We start from the raw sequence: 23,775 nt of genomic DNA on the forward strand, positions 1-23,775 counted from the left end.
GGTTTTTGCCATTAAAAGTAAAAGTAAAAAAAGCAGAAAGTAAAAGTAATTTTAATGGCAGAAACCACAATTTAAGATGCTAGTAAAGCATGCTATCATTTTATATACAACCTACTGGAAAAATTACTATGATAAGCTGGAAGCTTATAATAAAGATGCCATCAATTATAAGAAATATCTTGATTTCAGAGATGTTAACATGTGAAAAGTATACCCTAGAATCAGTGAAATGATGGTGAAATACACTATACAGTTAAACTATTCATTTTTGTAAATATGATTAATTTACTCAAATATTGGATAGAAGTTATTTTTATTGTATGAATAATTTAGGTTATTAAAACCCAAATGAGCAGAAACATTTGACTATCCATATTAAATACATTTTAATATTGATACATGATGGATGCTCTGTTTGTTCTTTTTTTTGTGTGTGTGCCAAAACCCAGGAATTAATGTTATGTGTATTTTCTGTAATTTTTCTGTTAACTGCATTTCTGCACATTAGTTTTTTTTAACTTCCATGACTTTATATTTCCTGGATATTGTCCTTTTTTGCTGATGGAATGGTCACACCTTTGACTATAACATGACATAGCCCATCTTAGACTGTAGTGAGGGATTCTTCTGCTGGTTTTGAAGAAGTGAGCAGCCTTCTGCACATCAGTTTATTTTTTAATCTGTATTAAGTAATAGATACTATACTATATTAATAGTATAATAATATTTGATTATTCCTTAGTACATTTCATATTGATTTTAACTTTCATGGATCTTTCTTTGAAGCAGCCAAATGGTATTGCTTATTTAAACAATTTGTAGGAAATAATTTTGAACATTTTAAAAGCCTCTTTTTATAGAAATCTAATTGGTTTATGTTCTTTTCTTCTCCAAGGTACAAATTCTGAGCTGTCTAACCCCTCTGAAACGGAATCTGAGCGTAAAGACGAGCTGAGTGATTGGTCATTGGCAGGAGAAGATGATCGAGACAGCCGACATCAGCGTGACAGCAGGAGACGCCCAGGAGGGAGAGGCAGAAGTGTTTCAGGGGGTCGAGGTCGTGGTGGACCACGTGGTGGCAAATCCTCCATCAGTTCTGGTAGTCTTTTCTATACTCTGTCAGCATCATTCTTTGTAAACAGTATAATTTTACACAAGTTAGTTCATCTCCCAGGGCCATCCATTTTTGGAAGTTTCTCTTTCTACGCGTCTTAGAGAAGGTAGTGGATCATATGGAGTATCAGGAAAAGCCCTTGTAGAGTGTTTCTCAGTGAAGGTTTACTTAGAATATTCTGTTCACAACTTTAGTTGACAGCTTTTCTTTATATTATGAGGGTCAGATGTTTATCTCTTCAGGTTTGGGAGGCTTATTTAATTAGAAATTTTTTGTTTTCCCTAGAATTTTTGGGTTATGTATTTTTGTTTGCCAGACAGACCCAGAGATTTCTAATGCACGGAGAGATGTCAGTACTTTTCTATATTTAGTATTGAAAACTAAGTGAAGAGCGTTCTTAGCTATACTATATAGTACTTTGGGAACAGGGAAAAATTGTGGAATTAACTAAGTTTTTTAATCGTTTGAGGAATTGTGCTGTAAAGGAGTGTTTGGATGACTAAAGATTTGAGGGTGTAAGAAACATTTTACTTAATTCTGTCTTCTAAAATTTTTTTATGCTTTAAGTTGTAGGAGTTTCCAGAATATTCTTGGTTAGCATAACAGGCTAGGGGGATAATTGCCAGGGATACATAGACTATTAAGGATATAACTTTTAACATATCATTATGGTATACCACTTTAAGAAACCCACACTTTCCTTAATGTTATACCCATGAAAACTTATGTAGTATTTTAATATTATAGAAAGTGTGTGTAGATACATTAAATAAGATGCCAGCTGTGCTTACAAATTACAAAAACTGGAACAAATCAGGGCAAAAATTAGGAACTTGTTCTTTGTTTGTTTAGATTTTCTCACTTTCCACAGTAATATTCTTTGAGCCCTAATAAACTTACAGGCTTTCAGGAAAATAGCTTTTATATTTTAGTACACTGTGTACAGTTACCAAGGTGATTAAAATTACAGTATACTGAACTGAAAAATAAATGTACTTGACCTAGTGTTTTATGATTAATGGATACTCTTAGTGTCTTTTGCAAAGATGGTTAGCTTGCTAGCTGTTACCAAAGGAATCTTAGGAAAAATCGGAATTAGTTGAATTTCTGCTATAAATTTGATTGTTGGAGGTAATAAATGCACATAGGTAAGACGGGTATTTTTCTTATGAATTATACCTTAACAGTTTTTCCTTTTCTACCTTCACCTAACCTTCACACGTTGTTTCTAAAGATGGAGTACTAGTCAGCATTCGTTTCAACATTTTCCTTTCATAACCAGTTAGAAGTTCAACCTTATTTAATTGGCTGCTTTGTTTCATCTTGTTTTGATTGCTTCAGTTCATAGTTACAGATTTCTATTATGTCATGGAATGTAGGTATTGAGTATTATTTGGGAAATAGTCTATCAACATCAACACAAGAAAGCTGCAGTCATTTTGAACTCAGTTACGGACGAAAGCTCTTTCGTATAATTATTTCTTAACAGCTGAATATTTATTTCTTTTCACTTTTGTTTTTCTAGCCTCTGGGCAGGATAACCTTGAAATGTGAATGCCAGAATTAGCATGTAATACACTATTTTCTAATGTATATTTTAAAAACAAGGCACAGGAAATGTTAGGAAGCCAAGATGTCTGGTCACTTTCTGCTTTAATTTTTCATCACCACTTAAAGTTTTATCATATTTAATTATCTTTGTTATTTTCCAGGTAAATAATATTGAAAACATTTTATGTGAAGACAGTGCATTTTTATTGGGGGATATTGAAGTTTATCATTAATTGATATAGTTCAATATAGATCAAACATTCATAATTGCAGTCCTCTTAAACGAATATTTCTTGCCTCTGACATGAATATAGTGCTCAAAGATCCAGACAGCAATCCATACAGCTTACTTGATAATACAGAATCAGATCAGACTGCAGACACTGATGCCAGCGAATCTCATCACAGTACTAACCGTCGTAGGCGGTCTCGTAGACGAAGGACTGATGAAGATGCTGTTCTTATGGATGGAATGACTGAATCTGATACAGCTTCAGTTAATGAAAATGGGCTAGGTATGTAAGCACTTAGGGAAAAGAAATACATATATATATATATAAATTGTATACTATTGTTAGTGTATGAAGCTTTTTTCAAAGAAAGTATGCAATTCACAAATTGACCTTTTCTTAGTGTTTACTTGGAACAAGGTAGATAGCTTTTTTGTCTGTCTTAAATGTTTAGTTCTCAGATTTCTTATAGCCAAATTATTTGAAACTTGGAGGGTTAAAGTGCCCTTTGATGCCATTAAATCAGTACGGCAAGGTACTTAGTGCTTTTATTGTCCCCAAGCTAAAATCAGGCTTTCATCTTACCTCTTTTAAAATAATTATAAATGACACTGGTAGAGGTATATATATCAAGAGTAGGCATTAATTTTCAAGGGCTAAAATGTCATTAACTTCGGTATAAACCAAACTGTACTAGAGAGGAAGACTGTGTCCCTGAATGATGGCAGTTTAAGTCTGAGAGTTTTACTGTGAGTTAAAACCCTCTGAATTTCCAGATGATAATTCCATTTTTAATCCATTTGGAATGCTGAAAGCTACAAAAATGTATTTCCTGTCAGTAAACATTTGTTGTTTTATTTTTGGTGTTTAATTAAAAGTTTATTTTTACCCTTTAAATCTTTGAAGGAAAGGTTTTTTTTTTTTTGTTTGTTTGTTTGTTTTTGTCAGAATAGTTCATGGTAAACTTTGCAATTACAGATGATAGTGAAAAAAAACCCCAGCGACGCAATCGTAGCCGCAGGCGTCGCTTCAGGGGTCAGGCAGAAGATAGACAGCCAGGTAACTTGAGTGGACCTGTTGACAACATCAGGTTACAAGCATGAAAAAAATGTCATATGTCTGCTTTCTAAATATATTATACTTACATGTACACATGTGTGCATATACATTCAAAATTTGCATTGCATAAATTGTTTATTCAACTAATAAGACTACTACTATTAAGAAAATGCATTCTTCCTTCACAGTGTGTTAGTAACTTGTCTAATTGAACTAATGTTGTGTCCTAATTGTTTACATGGAAATACTGTTGAGAAGACCATTTTGTTCACTTGCCGGTTTCTTCACACTTGAGATGGGGCCTGCCATCCCAGGGACTATGTTGTAGATTGTGATTGAGGTTGATTGGCAAAACTGGGCAGCTTTTGCATGGTGCCTGCTTACTGTATCTGAATTCAGCACCTCATTTTTGTGGGAGTTGTAATACCCACAATTTAAAAAAGTATAAAAGAGAAAAATATTTGAAGGTGTCTTTAACCTAATACGAGGAATGCATGTTATGTTTTTGTTTGTTTATTGTAGTGTGATGCCTTTTCCCTTACACCCACTAACTATTCAAATTAATAGTACTTACTTTTAGAATGTTTATTTTATGTAGTCATTAATTCTTAGTAACTTCAAAGAAAGTTGTTTGCTGTGTCTATTATTTTGAACATAATTCCATTTCCTATGTACAGAGAATCACATGTATATTCACAATGAAGCAATTGTGTGCACCAGAAATAAACCCCTTTCAAACTAACCAATTTTTGCATTCTTTCCAAAACCAGTTCTTTTATGTGTTTTCCCCAAATAAAGAATGTAAATTCTGGCATCTTTACTATTTTAAATTTAGTGGTTGTAGAGACATTTGGGAAAACTGATTAAGAGAATTAGTTTCCATCCCTAAAAGTTCATGTTTTAAAGATAGTTGCAAAATTTTAGAGCAATTAAATATTGTCAAAAAATTGGAAGTGTCCAGAAAATATTTGTTTTCCTTCTCCTTCTTTCCTCCCCTCCTTTAATGTTGGAAATATATTTTAGGGCTGAGCGCAGTGGCTCATACCTGTAATCCCAGCACTTTGGGAGGCCAAGTGGCAGGATTGCTCGAGCCCAAGAGTTTGAGACCAGCTTGGGCAGTGGGATCCTGTCTAGAGAAAATACAAAAATTAGCTGGATGTGCTAGTGTGCACCTGTAGTCCCAGCTACTCTGGAGGCAGAGGCGGGAGAATCACTTTAGCCTGGGAGGTCGAGGCCGCAGTGAAGGGTGATCGTGCCACTGCACTCTAGCCTGGGTGACAGAGTGTGACCCTGTCTCAAAAAAAAAAAAAGTGTTTTAGATGAAGACATTATTTCATTTTTTGAAGGTGGTACAGCAGTGATACATTTTCTGGCCCTACTGTAAACAAGAAAATTCAGGCTATCAGTATGAATGTAACAATATATTACAGCATTTATTAACTAGATACATGCTGGTTTATTACCAAGTCAGCAGGCATAAACGGAGTAACAGTGGGGTTTGTTGGAGAAGAGGCAAAAATTTCTGTATGGTATTAATTGCAACTTGAGTAGTTTGGAGGCTTCAACAGTTTGACAATGATTTCTGTTCCATACTGCATCTGTTCCTTTTTTACTACTTCTTTGGGATTACTACTTCCCTCTTTTAAAACTTCTTGCATTTCCTAGCTTGCCCCTTCTCCCAAAAGATAGGGTGGGTGAAACAAGCACAAAATTGTTACCCTTGATCCTGGTAGCAGTTCTAGGAGGCAGCCTCCATCTAAAGTTAACATCAACATTCTCTTTAAAACGCTCATTTAATTTGATCTCATCTGCTCAAAATTTCTTGCTGCTCTTCGTGTAAATTAAGCAGTGAATATTCTTTACCATTCTTAGAATGTGACAATACACACTGGTGTCCAGTTGATTAACTTGGATCCCTTAGAGGAAATTCTAGAGTCCATGTCATTACACAAATTGCCTGTATTTTTTCTAGATATTGTTATTTATTAATCTGTATTGGATTTTTAAGGGGCTTTGTATTATAAGGACTGGCTATGAACAGGTTTTTATTTGAATTAACAGAGGTTTCTTTTGGCTTCCTTTTATTTAGGTAGGGGATACCCCAGCTAAGTGCTTGCTGATTTAGTTGAAAACTGTATCAAAATATATTATTCTATCTCTGTACACAGTGGATGAAAGGTTCTAGGAATTGTTTCAACATGTGTTAGGTTGGTGTAGTTTTTGCACCCATCCCAAAATGGTGAAAACCACAATTACTTTTGCACCAACTTAATTTAGCAGCAGGGTTTCCAGTTAGATGTTTAGGTGTCACTGAGGGCCGAACTTGGAAACAGTGCATTCGCTATGCTGTTCCCCACACTGGCTAAAATTGTTCTTGTAATAGGTTTGCTGCCATGTATATAGACATAATAAAGTGGATTATTACAATAGCCCTTTTCCCAATATTGTAAACTTTTTAATGTAGTTATAAATATATTAGCAATGAATTTAATTTAAAAAAGCCTCAAGATGAGCGTACTGAGTTTCTTACAGTTTGGAAGGAAAGAGGTAGTTTCAGATTTGAAACATCTTTAGTGGTTTTCTAGTAAATGATATATGTAAGTTCTTAAATAGGTTGTTCCCTTGTAGTTTTAAAAGATATACACGATAGTTCTAGGAAGTTCTTGGATCTTATGACAGTGTTAGCATGTTAATTCATAATTAAGAAACATGAATTGTAAATACTATCCAGCTTTTTATCATACCTGAATGATTTAGTTGTTTTCATAGAATTTATACTTTATGGACCAATTCTCCCCATACCTAGTGACTTTAAATAAATAATTTAAAATTTACCGGAGTTTTCATTCTTCACATAATTAACTTGCTCCCATAATTTAAAATATATATTGCGCTTTTACATATCAGGGATTTTCTAAAACAGTTTGTGATAGAAAATAATTACTTGAAAGAAAAAAGGGTGGTTCTTTTGATATTTCTTAAAATCAGTGAATTCTAAGTTTCAATTCTTTTTTTTTTTTTGAAACAGAGTTTCACTCTTGTTTCCCAGGCTGGAGTGCAGTGGCACAATCTCAGCTCATTGCACCCTCCACCTCCCAGGTTCAAGCAATGCTCTTGCCTCAGCCTCCTAGGTAGCTGGAATTACAGGCTGTGCCACCACGCCTGGCTAATTTTTCATTTTTAGTAGATGGGTTTTCACCATGTTGGTTGAACTCCAGACCTCAGGTGACCCGCCCACTTTGCCTCCCAAAGTGCTGGGTTTACATTTGTGAGCCACCATGCCCGGCCCTAAGTTTCACTTCTTGAGTGTTGATGTATAAAGTGAGTCAGTCCACATACTGTAGAACATAGGTAATTTGTTGAAGTTGGGTTGACAGTAGGGTGTTAGTTTCGTTTAGTCTTTTTCCTAATTCACTACTGCTGCTACTTTGCAAATACACATTTAAGATAGTCCCTACCAAGACTGACAAAGGGGGCGTGGGAGGGGTGTCACTGAATACACTCTGGACCTTTTCCCAGTCTGATCAATGTCCACATTTTTAGGGTGGTGGTCTGTCATCTTTAGTTTGCTTGTAGTTTCTTATTTTAATCACTCAGAATAGTTTCTAGTGTGAAACGTTGAAACAAAGCCATAGGATAAACCACACTTGGATATCTTAATTGTGCTTTAAAAAAAAAAAAAAAATTGAGTAAATATTTTTGTATCTGATGAAATTTTCAAATTTAAGTATATTATACTATGATTTGGATCAAATTTGCCCCATTTACCCCCACTGACAATTGCAAACACTGGGCTTAGAACACTGCGTTTGTATTTCCTTTTACTGGTTGTGGGTTTCTCTACCAACTTTGTTCCACAACCTTAGGGTCAACCAGAAGCAAATAGCTGGATTCTTGGCAAAGAGGAATTTAATCTAGATTTCCTCAATCTCAAGCTTGAAATTTTCTTCAGCACCAAAAACCCAGGCAGATTTTTAAAGCTTTGTTTTTGGTTGGAGGTGATACCCAGCTTAAGAAAATTTTGACACTGGGTGACCCACCACTAGTTTAATAGTGAAATTACCCTTTATCCATAAATAAACTTTAGAAATATTTTTTCAACACCTGTAATTTTTTTCTCATCTTTAACAGTCACAGTTGCAGATTATATTTCTAGAGCTGAGTCTCAGAGCAGACAAAGAAACCTCCCAAGGGAAACTTTGGCTAAAAACAAGAAAGAAATGGTAAGGAGAATTTAACCTGTAGGTTTTTGTTGTTTTTTTAATTTTTGGTATGGTTTAGCTTTATTTTTTTACTACTTTTACTGTGTGATCACTTGTTTCCACAAATAGACAATACTATTTTACTTAGACTCTTGAATATGTTCTTGGCCCCAGATAACTGAAGATATGCATGCTTGAGCCTGAAATGCTTTTTAGTTAGAGCTCCAAATAGCATTTATAAAATTCAATCTGCCCAAAGATATTGGGCGTAGAGACTGTTGCCTAATTCAGGAGCAATAGGCTATATACCTCTTCTCATTGATGGATATAGACCTTTTAAATTTTAGTTCTTTTAAATGCTTTACGGTATTTGATATGTAAATGTGATTTTTCAAAAGGTGAGTAAAGTAGGTGATTATTTAAATGTTTAATATTAACTGTTTATGTCATTTTCATGGTGAGCTTTCCAGTGTTTTAAAATTAGGTACAGTTTTCGTTAGTTCAGATGTTTTGTGTGGTTTGGGCACTGCTAGGTACTAGAGATACAAAGTTGGAAAGACCCATAGAGTGGAATACTTTGGTATTTGTTTTGAATTTTAGAGACGTTTTAATACTTTGATCCATTGTGGCATATGAAACTGAAAATTTTCATTAGCTAATTAATGTTTATGTAGCTGTTTTCCTCCTCAGCTATAGATTTCATTTATAAAGAAGTTGAAAAAGTTGTCTCCCTTTGGCAGGCAAAAGATGTGATTGAAGAGCATGGTCCTTCAGAAAAGGCAATAAACGGCCCAACTAGTGCTTCTGGCGATGACATTTCTAAGCTACAGCGTACTCCAGGAGAAGAAAAGATTAATACCTTAAAAGAAGAAAACACTCAAGAAGCAGCAGTCCTGAATGGTGTTTCATAAACTGAAGAAGTTCCTAGTTTACAGTTCTTTTACATTACATTTACAATAGTGCTTGTACAAGCTTGCCAAAGATAGAATATGGATCGCCAGTCTTTACATCGCACTTTCAGTTCCTCCATTTGGAATTCAAAAAGGGGAGGGATCCTGAAGAAATCATATGTTAAACATACTTTGACACCTACTGTGTTATAAAATATATCATCAGATGTGCCTTGAGAATAGTATATGTAACATTAAAAAAAAGTTGCTGGCTATAGGAAATGTTATTTTGTTTTCAAAATATGGCAGAGATGGGGGGTGGTGGGTGGGGTGGGATCCCTAACGTAATATTCTTTATGAAAGCATTAGCTGCTTTTGTTACATTTTTAATATGCAACCACTTCTTCACCTGAGGAAAACTAGAATGAAATGCAGTCTAAAATATTTTGCACTGAATTGTAATTTCTTCATTAGTTTAGTCTGGAAACTGGTCTGTTTTAATGTGTTTTTTAAATGCTGTATGTAGAGGAAAATCTGCAGACCACTGGAATACATTTGTTAAACTCATCTGCAGGGACACTGGGCGATACTTGGCAGTGACTGTTCTACCTTGAGGCTTTGTTTGGTTTATTTATTAAAGTGTACAGTATTTAAAAATCAAACATAGCTTTAGTTAAAACACTAAGCTGAATTAGTCATGTCCATTCAGACATAACCTGAACTACTGAAAAGATCAATTTCCAGAAGGTTTATTCTGTATAAACTACATGTTAGTCTTCAGTAGAGTATCTTTTTTTTTCCTTTTTTTTTTTTTATTTCGGTTGTTTGATGTGCAATATGTTTTTGTATGCAGGTAGTAAATAAACTTTGATCTTCCATTTGCTGAATTTTTTTAACTTTCTACTTTTTACACCAATTGTTGCAAAGTAGTTGGAGCTATTTATAGGCTTAGGATAGTATACTTTGCTTTTTAAAAAGCAGTTATACTTGCTGGTAAATAGCATTAAAATGTCAGCTGGCATTTAATCATTTTGTAATGAATCCTCTGAAATCTTAACACAAGTTTAGGCTGTTAGATGCATAGGTAATTAATAATACATGTGATAATTAGGAAAAAAAACCCAACAAAATTCTAATCAAAGGCAACTTTGGAAGACAATGGGGGATAGAAGGTATGACAAGCAACTTTTAAATAATAGGCCAATGTTTTGCTTCTTGATTCTCAACTTATTTTGAAGGCTCTCATACCAGTGACTAAAAATCAGTTATTAAACTTTATATGTTTTAGCCAGAGCTTAATTTTTATGAAGATAAAGACATGAAGTTTAACAGTGGTACAACAATTAGTACAGCTAATTTTGAGGTCAAGTCAATTGTTAGAAGGCTTTGTTCCACAATATTATATAGACCACTGAACAAAGAATGACAGCCCTTTGCATCATTTGGCATACGAAAAGTGTTTTTTGTGTGCATAGTTTAATTTTTTATGTGCATAAAAATGTGATTTTATATGATCTGAAGGATAATTCAGGATACAGTTTAAAATGTAAAATTTGCCAGGTCAGTGTATATAACCCTAGCCCTCAAATTAATTATAATTAAGGTTAAAGTGCGCTGGTATTAAGTGCTTTTTCCTGAAGCCTTCTGATTGGTTCTTGGTAACAGAATTTTAAGGTGTGAGTAGTGCAACTCTTGTCCTTTATATATAAAAGGTATCAAGTAATTTCATGTTGTGATTTAAAAAAAATTACCCACAAATGTCTTTTTTTAAATCGATCAAAGTTAGAAACAGTTTAAATAGTCTCAGTTCTCTTACATAATTGGGTTAAAAATTATAAGGTATTAGAGGAACTTTAATGCCAAATTGGCAAATTGGTAAATAAAAAAAATGATTTTTCATTCTCTCCCATGTAGAATAGTCAGATACACTAAAATCCATTTTCCATAAAGATTGTTTCAATGGGAATAGAAGAAACAAAATCTTAAGAGTATAGCTGAACCAGTTCTTCATACTAGCAATAACGACACTAAGTTCATTATTTTACAAATGACTAAACCCAGTGTCTTGTCCTTTAAAAAATATAGGTACTGCAGAATTGTGATAAATATGCATTTGTTTTTTTAAAGAGAGCCCACTCCCTAAATGGTAGCCATTAATTCAGGTAGTCTTCTAAATGTATTTGAGAGGGGTCCGTCTTTTTGGCTGCTATCCTAGTTAGATGAGATGTTGCGGGGTCCGTCTTTTTGGCTGCTATCCTAGTTAGATGAGATGTTGCTATGGGAAGAACTTGCCAGTATACACTAAACAGACACTTAAGCAAAAGATACATTCTGGAGCCAGGCGCGGTAGCTCATGCCTTTGGTTCTAGCTCCTCAGGAGCCTGAGGTGGGAGCATCATTTGAGCTCAGTTCTGCGCCATTGAGACCCTCTTTAAAGAGAAGGAAAAAAGGTATTCTGGAAGGTCTTGTGCAGTTCCAACAATGTTTCAGCATATATATATATGAATTCATACGATACCTGAACGGAATCACGAAGTAACAGCTGAGATTATATGGTAGCAAAAATGACCTGCTTTTCCTGAAGCTTTGGGAGGCCTACGATTCCTAGTTTAGGCATCATGATCTTTGTTAAGCCTTAAAGGGGGCTAAAACTTCTGCAAAATGGTGTCTCTGGTAACACGTCAGACATAATTGGCAAAAGTATAATAGGAATGCACAAATCTTTGTTTTGAAATAATCATGTATTTTAATGTGGAATTAGAAGCAGCACATCAAACTGGTGAGTTCATAGAAACTTACCTCAGATGCTGCTGGGTTCCATTGCCGTTGTGTTAAGTCACGTATTTTTGTAGCTGCTGTTAGCTGTGTCTAGTGTTTTGTAACCTAAGGAGGGTCTTATAAAAGTTGGTATGTTAACTAAATCTTGGATTGGGAAATAGCACCATTTGTATCCTCTGCAAACAGATTTATGCTTTTGAGGTTCAAACCAACTAGTGTTCTCATAGGCTGTTGCCTAAGGACAGATAAAAATGGAAAACAGGCTGTGTCCAGGGACAGATGATTGGTTGGTGATTAAGAATGGCAGTAAAGGAAAATTACACCCGGATTTTCTTCTGTAAGGTTTCAAGGAACTTGGATTTGAACTGAATTTACTGTTTTGGAAAAAAATCCCAACAAAAAGGATGTCTGTTATTGTCTCAGTCTTCCTGTCTTTGCTACACGATTTGGATCCCTTATGCTTTTTCATAAGAATATGTGTTTGCGATAGTGAATTTGCTAGCCCCCCCCCCCTTTTTTTTTAAATTTCAGTTCTTTATTAGAACGTGTACTTGAATGGACTACAGTTGCTTATAACCCATGTTGATCTTTGATAGTATTTGGGGTTTTATTTCAGGAGCTTTTGCAATAAAGCAGGAACTGCAATCTGCTTAAAGTCAGACTGTTAGCAAGTGGTGTTAACTTAAAACTGACTTAAGCCCATTACATTGAACAGTAGGAAATCACCACTTTTGTAAGGGTCAAAAATGATCAACTATTAACAATTTCTTTAATTACAAATTTTAAAAAAGTTTATCAGTATATCACTTCAGATTCATCTGTATCTTCTGTACTAGTACTTCCAGTACTGAGGTAAGGTACACAATTCCCCTGGAAAAACTATACTCTAGTTTTGTAAGATGATTTCCCAGTCCATTTGCTTGTTTCTTCTTTTGATAATTCAAAGAGATGCTTTAGGTGACAGTACAGAATTAGAAGCCACTATTTTAGCTCTATAAACGTTTTCTCTATGGTTTCAGTTTTATGCAACCAGAGAGGGCTGGATGAGTTGGTATCTTTAAGGCCCTTCCAATGGTAATTTGAGTCTAGTCACATGTCAGACCCTGGGCAACACCTAACCGAATGCCCAAGTATTCTCATAAGGAGTATGCCAAACTTAAGTGGTGTTTGTTTTACATATGTATCCATCCCAGACATTTTCAACTATGCTGAATGCAATCTATAAGATATTCCAAACAAGGACAAAGTAATTTTTCACAAGTCTTACAGCCCCACTATTAAGTATGCTACTTATTAGCTTCTTGCATTTCTTTGTATTTCAGTGATTGGTATGTTCTTTTTATTTTTGGAAAGTTTTTACCTCTTTGTACCCTCTTAATTGGATTAACTGTAAAATGTACGTACTAATTTATTAGTTTTAGAGAATATTTTCATTAAAAATATTTTCCAATAGTTTTTCTAGATAAACAATTTTTACTTAATTGTTGCCTGGTTGCTTAAATTTCAACCTCTTTAGACTTCCTTTTTCAGCTAACTTGGCTGTCTTCAGGTTGTGAAAAAAAATGTAAACATATATTTGAAATTTCATTAACTGAAACTGCAGTAAGGTGGCAGCAAATGTTAACCACAACAGATTATCCCATATCATTGGACTGTTCTATTATTGGGTCAGGAATAATAGGTGACACAGGATAGAAGCTCTTCCTATATATATCTTGTTACTAAGGCAGTAGTTGGCTCTAAGCTGAAAAACAGCACACTGTACAGCAGTCCAAAAACTAAAACCAGAGCTTAGGTCATTCAAGTTAACTGGTACTCAAGGTTACTCATTCCAGGATACTTTACATAACCAAAAACCTAGGAGAGCATTCTACATAGTAATTTTTTTTTACTTTGTTTACATAAAATTTACAGGTTTTTTTTTTTTTCCTTTTTAGCTTAGTCTGTTCTTTGACATTGTTGATCCATGTTCTAAATTTTCCTCAGATTTAACCTGTTTGGAGGCTCATGTGCACTCAGAATGTGAACCTACTACAAGCTTCTGAACTGCAAAACAACTTTTTTTTTGAGACGGAGTCTCACTCTGCCGCCCAGGCTGGAGTGCAGTGGCTGGTGCGTCCCTCCCGAAGCTGCGCGCTCGGTCGAAGAGGACGACCATCCCCGCTAGAGGAGGACCGGTCTTCGGTCAAGGGTATACGAGTAGCTGCGCTCCCCTGCTAGAACCTCAAAACAACCTTTTTTTAAGGTCACTGTCAACCTTATACAATTTCTCATGATTGAAAGAGAACTTCTCATTCCAACCTAAAACACCACTAACCCGTTTAAAAATGAAGCATTATGCCTGAGTGAAATTTTATTTTTAGACATTTCTGATACTAAGTTTTCTTATGGGAGCCCATATATATTCAGTATACTGAATTTACACAGCTTTCAGTGTGGCAATAAGCTAGTTCCCTGATTTTTCTCAGTTCTCATTGGTATTCTATTTAAATGTTTCCATAAGTACTCATCATTTGGAAAATAGTTGATGGCAGGGCAGGATAACTTGCTTAAAACTAAAGTTGGAGAAAGAGTTAACTTCCAGGACAACCCATTATAGCTCACTTCTTACCAACAAAGCAGTATACAGCACCTTAGGACTCATTTCTAATAATGTCAACCCAGATGGCCAGTAAAGCCAAAAGGGAAGAGGCTAAGTGACTCACAGAAATCTCTGAATTTGAGGTCTAATATGAAGGCTATAGATAGGAATTCCCCACAAACTTCTAATGAGGACTAATATGAACATAGCAAATTGGAGAAGACAGCCAGGACCTAATTCTAGTTTCACTAGCTGTGGGACCTGAGAAAACGACCACTTGCTCTGGACTTTTGTTTCCCAAGCCATAAAACGTGGAGGAATCCTCACAATTTCAAGTTGGTCATGTATCCTTCCCTTTCACAGAGAAAGCTGAAGCCCCAAAGCTCAGATTTACCTGGCTTCTGCAGAAGTTTAACTTGCAACCTACCTCCCATTCCCTAAGTGTGTTTAATCATGCCGCCTTCTTTAAAATTTATCTGGAAGCACCAATGAATAAAGACAAAGGCCCCAAACTGGATCTGTGGAGATAAATACCAGACTCACATCTCAGTACCATCAAGGAAAACATGCTTAGGTTATCAGAATTGTAAAGCCATAGTACAAAAGTTAGGAGAATGGAACTTGGGATGTAAGAAAGATCAGCCATTCTCAGCATGTCGCCTTGGGTGCTTAACTTTACTAAACTTCCATTTCCTCACATGTAAAATGTACATCATAATAACCAGTCTACTGAGAGATACAGGAAGAATACTTAGCACAGTGCTAGTACATTGTAAGTACTCAAATGTTACAGACCAAGTATTTTGTAAGAAAATACCAGTAAAAGATTAAAGTTTTTTTTATGGATCGTATTGGTATCAATCACCTACCATGATCTTTAGAGCCCTCACATGGATGACATTTAAATGTTCAGTTTGCCTAACAGCCTTCAATGAAACATGGATTCTTCTACTTAAAGAAGGTAAGCCTTGAGAAAATAAAACTGATTACTATGCAAGAAAAAATGTGCTCTCCTGTGCTCCCTGGTATTATTTTTAAGTGGTTTCCGTTGTTTTAACACCTATCTTAAAACAGGTGTGCTGTCTGCACTGAACACCCAAAAGTATTTATATCTACTAAGTTAAATTTCCCTTTTTAGAGTTAATGCTTCATTGCCTGTCAGCGTATTATCACTGTCTGTCTTTGAAAAATGTGCTTTTAAGTCTTAACTATTTCTTCATAAAGATCTTGTTCAGAGGAACATTTTTTGATTTGTCCAATGGACTGAAATAAAAGGTTAGTAAACCAAAATACAGTTGATCCTCATTATTAGTGGAATTCCTTATTTGTGAATTTTCCTACTCACTAAAATTTATTTGTAACTCCAAAATCAACATCCTTTTCTGGTCATTTGTGAGTATTTGCAGAGTGACAAAAAGTTTAAACCACTTTATGTGCACAAGGCAATGCTCTACTTGTTTAAGCTTTCACACCATAAACAAGTATCCTTTTTGTGGTCTATTTAGTGCCAAGCTTCATGTTTGTGCTTTTTGTTGGTGATTTTGCTGTTTTAAGATGGTTCCCAAGAGTAGTAGTGAAGCATGCTACCTACTGTTCTTAAATGCAAAGAAGGCTGTGATGTGCCAAGTATGAGTTATAGTGCTGTTGGCTGTTAATTCAAAGTTAATGAAATACTAAAGAATGTTTTCAAGCAGAAACAGGTAGATCAAGGTTATATACTGACTGGCAGACAATATTGTGACCGAAGGGTCACAGAATCTGTATTTCTCTTAGGAACTTGTTCCTTACAGGCGAATTCAGTGTTCACAGCCACCTTAAAGAACAGAATTACCACAAACAAGAACCAACTAACTGTACCTTCATGTCTCCTTGTCCCTGGAAATAAAATAATTTATCTTGCATAAAAGCCTTAGAAGCTAGTGTTTCATCATACACTAAATCACAACAGACTCCATCAGATTTTAAACAAGGGTATAGGATAGAAAACACAAAGAGCAGATACACCTTTACTTTATAAGGCAGATAAATATTACCTCCACTATTTTTTTTAACCTCAAAAGTCCTTGTATCCTTCAATAATTAAGAACCTTATGATGATTTAAGGAAGTTTAGATGGTAGGTAGTAAAATTTATCATCTTAGAGCTACACATAGAAATATTCCTGTTGGGAAATACATACTAATTTATATCAGATGTTTTATACAGGTCCTCTGGTTAAGATCCTTATATATTTTATGTTAGATGAACAGTAAGTAATTTGCCTTTAAACATCATTTAAATTAGTATATAAATTCTAAATAGTCCAAATTAAACATGTTGATATTGAGAACATTTGTTTTCAGTTTTGCTAACAGTGTTTATCATAACAATTGCAGAAGTTTGATTATGTCAAGAAATAGCCAACTGAAGGAATAATTTATAAATGATCAGTACTGTTGAGGGGCTAGCTGAATACAATGTAAATACTTCTCATGCCTGTAATCTAGCACTTTGGGATGCTGAGGCGGGAGGACTGCTTGAACCCAGGAGGTTGAGGCTGCAATGAACTTGTGGTTGTATCAGACCTGTACTCTGAAATATTTATACTATTTTTAATGCATGAAATAAAAATTGTATGTACATAGAATACACACACACCCCTAGGTCAATTTGTTAGGTCTAAGTTGTGGTTAAATTCACTTTTAAATACAAGGTTCCAAGTATCCAAGTTGCTGGGCCAGTTGCCTATACCTGGAACAGCCTTTCCACCGAATAAGGTAAGAGTCCCTACTTAAAACAGCCTGAGCTAATTTCCATCATACTATTTATCACATAGTCTAATTATCAGTTTATCAGTCTCCCATTAAAGTGGGGGCTCCCTCAGAGCAAGGACTGTCATCTTCACTTTGCTTTGAAAAGTAGACATAGGTCCCAAATCATCTGCTAAATGAGTAATGAACAATATTTCTATTCAGATGGTGTGTGCTTGCCCATAATTAATATGCAAATATTCTAAACTAATCTGATTTTAAATCCCCAAATTTAAACAAGAAAAATATACCAAGGCTTTGAGATTTAGCTTGTGCTAAATCATTTTTTAAAATTGTAGCTCTGAGGCATTTTATTATAAAAACTTAGTACTCATATACATAAACTAATATGAACTTAAAATTCATCATACATTTACTTCATTTTTTAGCTTGACCTTCTAGTAAATCTTTAGCTTCATTGATTTTGGCTGCTATATAAGGAGATCCTCCTATAGGAAGAAAGAAAAAAGAATAGTTACAATATGGATTCTCAATTTCTGCTTGGTAAAAAGCTACTCTTGTTTCAAGGACTCCAATGCTTATCTGAGGGAGATTTAGCAGAAACAGTGTTTTTAATTTTTAAAAATTAACCCTGACACTGCAACTGGATGACCAGATACATGGTAATATATGTGACCAATGAGAAATGAATTTACGTGGGAGAGATTTCTACAAAAATGACACCTTTTTAGAAAGCTTAAACTGATAGAAATAGGATTTCTATCACATATACTGGATACATATGTATATGCCTTTGAACTGGTGTTAGCCTATTCATGATTACAGATCATAAATGAACATCAATTATACCATGATATTCTCAAAGGCTTCTGAGCTGTTTACTGGAAAGATACCAGTTTGCTTTACATCCTTTTTCTGTCCAGTTTTTCTATTATCTACTGTCCCTTCACAATGTCAATCTACAGCTGCTTTCCTACAAATCTGCTGGAGGAGTGATTCTCAAAGTATGGTCTTAGACCAGCAACAAATAACAGGAAACTTAGTATAAATGCATATTTATGGGGCCCAACTGCCGACCTACTGAATCAGAAGCCCTCCATATAATACAAGCTGAATTTCATAAAAGACACTGTGAAATCAGATATCAAACAATTATAACGCTGTTTAAACTGAAAAACCCTCTTTATTAATGAAAGCCCTCTCCTGTATAAGTAAAAGGATACAAACACTAGAACATGAATTCTGTGGTCTAATTTTTGGTATTCAAAGAAATTCTTGCTTTCCTTCAACACAGCCAAGGCTGCATAGAAGTGTATCAGAAACGAATAAATAAATCCCATTAAGTTTCTATCTAGGTAATCTCCGTTTCAAGGTATCTAAAATGGATAAGGAAAAATGACGTTTTAGTTTTACTGAAATTTAACATCTTAATTTATAATAAATGTAGGCCAAAAAACCCCACAAAACATAGTAATAGTAGCACTTACATCTGCTCACTCTGTAAATAAAGTTTTCACTCAGAATTTAAGATACCAAAAATATATGGCTCCAGCCTAGGAGACAGGACTTACACACAGATTTAAGTGTTTCCCTTCTAATAGCCAGGAATTTGAGATAAAATCCCATTAATAACAACTAGTCACACGAGCAACATCTACAACAAGAATTTAATGACTACTTACCTTTGTCAGGATGATTTAAAAGCATAATTCGTCGATGAGCATCTCTTATTTTCCCTTTATTGGCAGTAGGGCTAATTAAAAAAAAGAAAAGGTATTTACTTCAACCTACTTCTGTATCACATCAAACAATTGTACATAAAGGCCAATTAAAGACATTGTGAAACTAGTAAATTAACACAAAGATATGAAAAGCTGTTTAGAAACCTTAACACACCCAATGCGTATCCTAAATTGGGGAACTAAACTGCTCCTTAGAAAAGTAAGGCACTCTCAAAAATGTGTTGAACTTGTAATACTCATTACAACAGTCCTTTTATTGATAAGAAAAGCATGTTTAAGGATTTGAAAGTGAAGAAGGCAGAATTTTTTTATTTTTCTTTTGAGACAGTCTCACTCTGTCACCTAGGCTGGAGTGCAGTGGCTTGATCTTGGCTCACTGCAACCTCTGCCTCGCGGGTTCAAGTGATTCTCCTGCCTCAGACTTCCAAGTAGCTGGGATTACAGGCGTGTGCCACTACGCCTGGTTAATTTTTGTATTTTCAGTAGAGACAGGGTTTCACCATGTTTGCCAGGCTGGTCTTGAACACCTGACCTCAAGTAATCCACCGGCCTTGGCCTCCCAAAGTGCTGGGATTACAGACATGAGTTACTGTGCCTGGCCAAAGGCAGAATTTCACCACACAAAAAAAATGTCAGTTACAGAGAACACTGAACACTGTGATAATCTGCTGAGGAGTCTATCTCTCAATAAATGAAAAAGTGCCTGTGTTTTAGCAAACACTCTAGGAAAAAAGAAAAAGTGCTTAAGTGCTAGTGTGCCTTCTGATTTGAAGGACTGTTTACATCTTAAAAATAACATGAAGGAACAGTACAGTTTCATTGATTAGAATTGGTAATATCAATCTTCCTAGGACAAAATCCCCATGACCCTCTCCTATTAAAGGAGAGAAGGTCTTATATTTCCTCATTGCTCTAGAGTGGTAGAAAAATGCTAAAAATATTAGAGATTATTTTACCTTACACCTAGTATTAATGCTGCTTCCCGTTTTGTCATTTTGGGTTCAAACCCACCTCTATAATAGCCACCACTGAAGGCCTGGAAGAAGAAATGCCATTTGTAAAGAAAGGTTAATACAATAAACAAAGCCGCTTTAAAAAAGAAGTCTGGAAATATTCACAGAGCCAGTAGAAAAACTAAGACATTCCAGAGGACTTTTAAGTGCAACTCCTGAGGTATTAAGAAGTGGCTCAAGAACAGGATCTGGAAGTCTTTTGAGACAAGAGGTTCAAGGGTATTTGAAACAAGACTTTAAGATACATATACAGAAAATACCACTATCAGCTCCTCTGGCCTTGCTATGTCAGAAATCATATTAGTAAAGCCTACAATCACTCTATTCTGTTACACTTAATCACAACATAAATATTCAACAGATGATCACAATCAAATCTATTCTTAACTGTGACCACATAGGGTATGACCAGAACATCAAGTCAAACCCTACAGCCTAATTAACTAGAGTGCTACCTATGTATGACGTTTGGGAGTGCCAGGGCCACATGGTAAGATCGGATCACTTTAGAATCTCATATACCTGTGTGTGTGTCATGCAGAGCAGATAAAGGAAAACAAGAATATGTATAGATGATGCTGAAGGTGATGGTATGTGAAAAAGTGATTATTTCACAAGAAAGTTGGGTCTAGTGGGGTACTAGAATTATCAATACCCCATCCAACTCTGTCACATATAACATCTGATGTTTCAGGGTAGCACCATTACAAAGTTCAGAACTTCTATACTCTCCTTGTGGGAAGCAGGAGAATGGGTCCAAAGCAATCACTTAGAACTTCATGGATATTTGAAAATTTACCCTTCCTTAAGTGTGGCTCTAGGTTTCAAATACAAGCAGCAAAGAATTAGCAAAAGTGTTCATTAAGTCTTACAGATTTTGGTAGGCTTTGAAAAACTTGTTTTACTTGAGGCTCCATATGCTTCATGGCTTGCAAAACATAACGGCCTAAAACCAAAAGCAATAGAATAAGTAAATCTCCAATCTCCCCGACTTCACTTCCACCCCCAAACCATAAACAAACCTGCAAATCCTGCAGCAGCAATGGTCAGTCCAACTGCTACCACTGTACTGGCCTGGTAAGGGGGAGAAGAGTAAATATTTACTTCTCTAATTCCCACCCTTTCTCATTTTGCCCATTCTCCCATCACCAACTCATTACAAACTGCATTTTAATAGGAGAAACAACATTTTTTTTCCTTTTTTTTTTTTTAAGAGGCGGAGTCTTGCTATGTTCCCTAGGCTGGTCTTGAACTCCTGGCCTCAAGCAATCCTCCCACCTAGGCCTCCCAAAGTGGTAAGATTACAGGCATAAGCCACCATGTCTGGCCGAGAAACAACTTTTAAGGCAGAAATATTCTGCCCAGCAATCCTTAAACTACTGCATCTGTTATACCGAATGTATTAAAGTTACCGGATTCATTACTATGGGAAAGACGGCAAGTTCGACTTGCTTATTTACCTCTACAATAGGGAAAAAGATGATTCCCTCCGTTTGAAAACTTCTTTCATCCCCGGACAAATTAGGTTACATTAAAGTTCAATCAAAAGTAGTGGAAATAGGCCGGGCGGGTGGCTCACGCCTGTAATCCCAGCACTTTGGGAGGTCGAGGCGGGCGGATCACGAAGTCGGGAGATCAAGACCATCCTGGCTAACACAGTGAAACCCCGTCTCACTAAAAACACACAAAAAAATTAGCCAGGCGGTGGTTGGCGCCTGTAGTCCCAGTTACTTGGGAGGCTGAGGCAGGAGAACGGCGAACCCGGGAGGCGGAGCTTGTAGTGAGTCGAGATCTTGCCACTGCACTCCAGTCTGGGCAACAGAGCAAGACTCTGTCTCAAAAAAAAAAAAAAAAAAAAAAAAAGTGGAAATAAGATTTCTGCTACAGAAGGAAAAACTGTTCACAGACGGCTCCTGTAAAATTCTGATAACGCATTTTCGAGGCTAAACGTGGGCTAAACTAGGAGAATATACCTTTGGCACTGCCCCGTTGTTTCCTAACAACAGAGGCCCAAATATGTTCAGGAATTTCCGCATGGAGACGACATCTGTCGGCAAAAGCCAAAGAGAAGGATATAGCAAAGTGGAGCCAGTGCTGTGAAGATGTGTTAGGGCAAGGGCACCTATAATCAAATACGTTTCCACTAATCTCCGAGTCCATGATAGACTTCTGACCTTACAGGAGTTCCAGGCAAGCAACGCCTTAGCGCCCAGAGCCCGTGCGGACAAGAAAATGGAGAACCGTGCAGAAAGACGATGTAAAAACACAAAGACCCAAGAGAAGCGAGCCAACAGGGCTGTGTCCTGGTGAGTGACGCCCCGAAAACCGAAACCTCCCGCCCAGAGTCGCACTAAGGAGCACAACTTCAACTCCACACCTCCGAGGCCGGGAGCTGAGGCTGAGGCCTGGGCCGGATGTTGCTAAGGAGACCGGAAGGCCGCACTCACCATGGCTCCGTCTGCGCTCCCTTGCTTCCACCGGGAGCACGGCTCATCCCAGCTCAGAGAGCGCGGCCAACACCTGCACGCCTTTACCAGAGAGCGACGCAACCCCCAACCTCAAGCACAAACCGCTCAAGCACAGGCGCCCTACGCAACACGGCAGGAGCAGCCGCAAACTAGGCCGGAAAACTGTCGTAAAAGGGGACGCGGAGGAGAAGGAAAGTCGCTCAAGCAGTGGACAGAGCGGAGAAAGCGACTTCGGGTTGGTTGAAGGGTGGGCGGATCTTTTCCTTTCTAGGTGTAGAGGTGGGGCTTCTCTGTGTTTTCTGTCCTTTGCTCCTGGGCGGTGGGTATTTGCAAATTCTTGCAGGAAAGGGCATGGGCAGCTTTACTCAGAACGATTCCCCCCCCCCCCATCTTAGCACCTCGTTTTGCCTTTATTTTATGTTAATAATTGTCAAGGGTAGTGAATATAGTTAAACATGCTGTGACAGATTTCCACCACGAACCCAAACAAATACGTTGTTACCCAGTGTACTAAACGAGATGCCCAGAACAACAAATGAAACCAACCACACTGTGTTTCAGGGGTTGCTCTGTAGCATTTTTTAATTTAAAAGAACTTCATTTAAGGAGGTGATTTGACAAGACTTTGTGAATGTTTGGGTTTTCGTTTTGTAGAATGGGATTAAAGTGTTCATATTCTGAACATGGAATGTCAAGATCCTGCAACTGAAAAGGGCTATTTAAAAGTTTTCCTCCTCACCCAAAATAAAAAGTAGGGCTGGATTTTGCCCTTACGTGGACATCAGTTTCATACGTCCCTACATAAATGCTTGAGAAGAGAAAAATAATGGAAACAATAATGGAATTTTACAATGCAATGTTTACATGATCAAAATAAGTTTGGAGTTACTTCCCTCTTAGAATTTACAGATTATTAAGTATCAGTTTACATTGCAATGCAATTCTGCTTTGATGACTTGGTTACTTATTAAACAAATATGCAAAATTTTTGGCTTTGTTTTCCTCATCTGCAAAAACAGTTTGCATTTGATAATCCAAGAGGTCTTCTAGCTCTAAGGTTTTTGTGACGTAATTTATTGTCAATACATGATTTAAGGTGACATCCAGCACTAAGACACTAGCATTAAGTTTATAACTTCCTCTTTTGCCTCTCTTTTATCTAGTTTTTATCCAGCAATTACAAAATAAATAATCAAGTGAGGCATAAGACCTTGGGACCAAATTGGCATCAACAAACTAGAATGCTATCTGGAAAAATTTATTATGCATATTTTTGGTATGTACAAACTATGTAATGCAGTTTTCTGGAGGAACAGATTTGCAATAGAATCTAATTAGCTTTGAGACTTTACAAAAGCCCAGACTCAGGAAATTGGGAGTGGCAACACAGCAAGACA

At 36.3% G+C, this 23,775-nt stretch overlaps 3 protein-coding genes across 21 annotated transcripts in view; 2 read left to right on the forward strand and 1 right to left on the reverse strand.

Annotated features, from left to right (window-relative positions):
* Positions 1-9,933, forward strand: part of LOC105480090 (FMR1 autosomal homolog 1) — a 66,317-nt gene extending 56,384 nt beyond the window's left edge. For 3 of the 7 annotated variants that reach the window (XM_011738529.2, XM_011738532.3, XM_071091311.1), the window contains 5 exons: positions 896-1,099; positions 2,980-3,180; positions 3,874-3,954; positions 8,086-8,177; positions 8,897-9,933. In XM_011738529.2, coding sequence (XP_011736831.2) covers positions 896-1,099; positions 2,980-3,180; positions 3,874-3,954; positions 8,086-8,177; positions 8,897-9,067 — 749 coding nt within the window. In that variant the 3' untranslated portion in view covers positions 9,068-9,933. The remainder of the gene's footprint in view (positions 1-895; positions 1,100-2,979; positions 3,181-3,873; positions 3,955-8,085; positions 8,178-8,896) is intronic. The other 4 variants (XM_011738530.2, XM_011738533.3, XM_011738534.2 and 1 more) reach the window with 2 other exon arrangements.
* LOC105480089 (DnaJ heat shock protein family (Hsp40) member C19) lies at positions 3,086-22,496 on the reverse strand. Of its 4 annotated transcripts, none has more exons than XM_071091328.1 (7): positions 21,884-22,100; positions 20,933-20,984; positions 20,783-20,856; positions 19,854-19,933; positions 18,838-18,908; positions 17,566-17,643; positions 3,086-3,969 (listed from the first exon to the last, which is right to left on the reverse strand). In XM_071091328.1, exons 1-6 carry the CDS (start codon positions 21,944-21,946, stop codon positions 17,573-17,575), a joined length of 411 nt encoding a protein of 136 aa, XP_070947429.1. In that variant the 5' UTR covers positions 21,947-22,100; the 3' UTR covers positions 3,086-3,969; positions 17,566-17,572. The 4 variants fall into 4 exon arrangements, with proteins under 4 accessions (XP_070947429.1, XP_070947428.1, XP_011736829.1 ...); XM_071091327.1 differs by lacking the exon at positions 3,086-3,969 and adding an exon at positions 5,369-7,619; XM_011738527.2 differs by lacking the exons at positions 3,086-3,969; positions 21,884-22,100 and adding an exon at positions 22,358-22,496 and having other exon boundaries at positions 17,478-17,643.
* The window catches only part of LOC105480086 (SRY-box transcription factor 2), a 753,725-nt gene continuing 752,435 nt past the window's right edge, over positions 22,486-23,775 (forward strand). For 9 of the 10 annotated variants that reach the window (XM_071091313.1, XM_071091315.1, XM_071091319.1 and 6 more), the window contains exon 1: positions 22,486-22,613. The gene's annotated coding sequence lies outside the window, so the exon portion shown is untranslated. The remainder of the gene's footprint in view (positions 22,614-23,775) is intronic. The other variant, XM_071091314.1, reaches the window with a different exon arrangement.

This window comes from Macaca nemestrina, chromosome 2, assembly GCF_043159975.1.
Source record: "Macaca nemestrina isolate mMacNem1 chromosome 2, mMacNem.hap1, whole genome shotgun sequence".
In the NCBI taxonomy this organism is placed as follows: Eukaryota; Metazoa; Chordata; class Mammalia; order Primates; family Cercopithecidae; genus Macaca; species Macaca nemestrina.

Bases quoted from the DNA above. Each gene is read 5' to 3' on its own strand.
- LOC105480089 (XM_071091328.1), bottom strand. From the start codon at position 21,946: ATGCGGAAATTCCTGAACATATTTGGGCCTCTGTTGTTAGGAAACAAC. The intron at 19,934-20,782 runs GTAAGACTTAAT...TTCTTCTTCCAG, and splicing joins TTCAAAGCCTACCAAAATCT to GCCTTCAGTGGTGGCTATTA. The intron at 17,644-18,837 runs GTAAGTAGTCAT...TTCTTCCTATAG, and splicing joins TTTAAATCATCCTGACAAAG to GAGGATCTCCTTATATAGCA.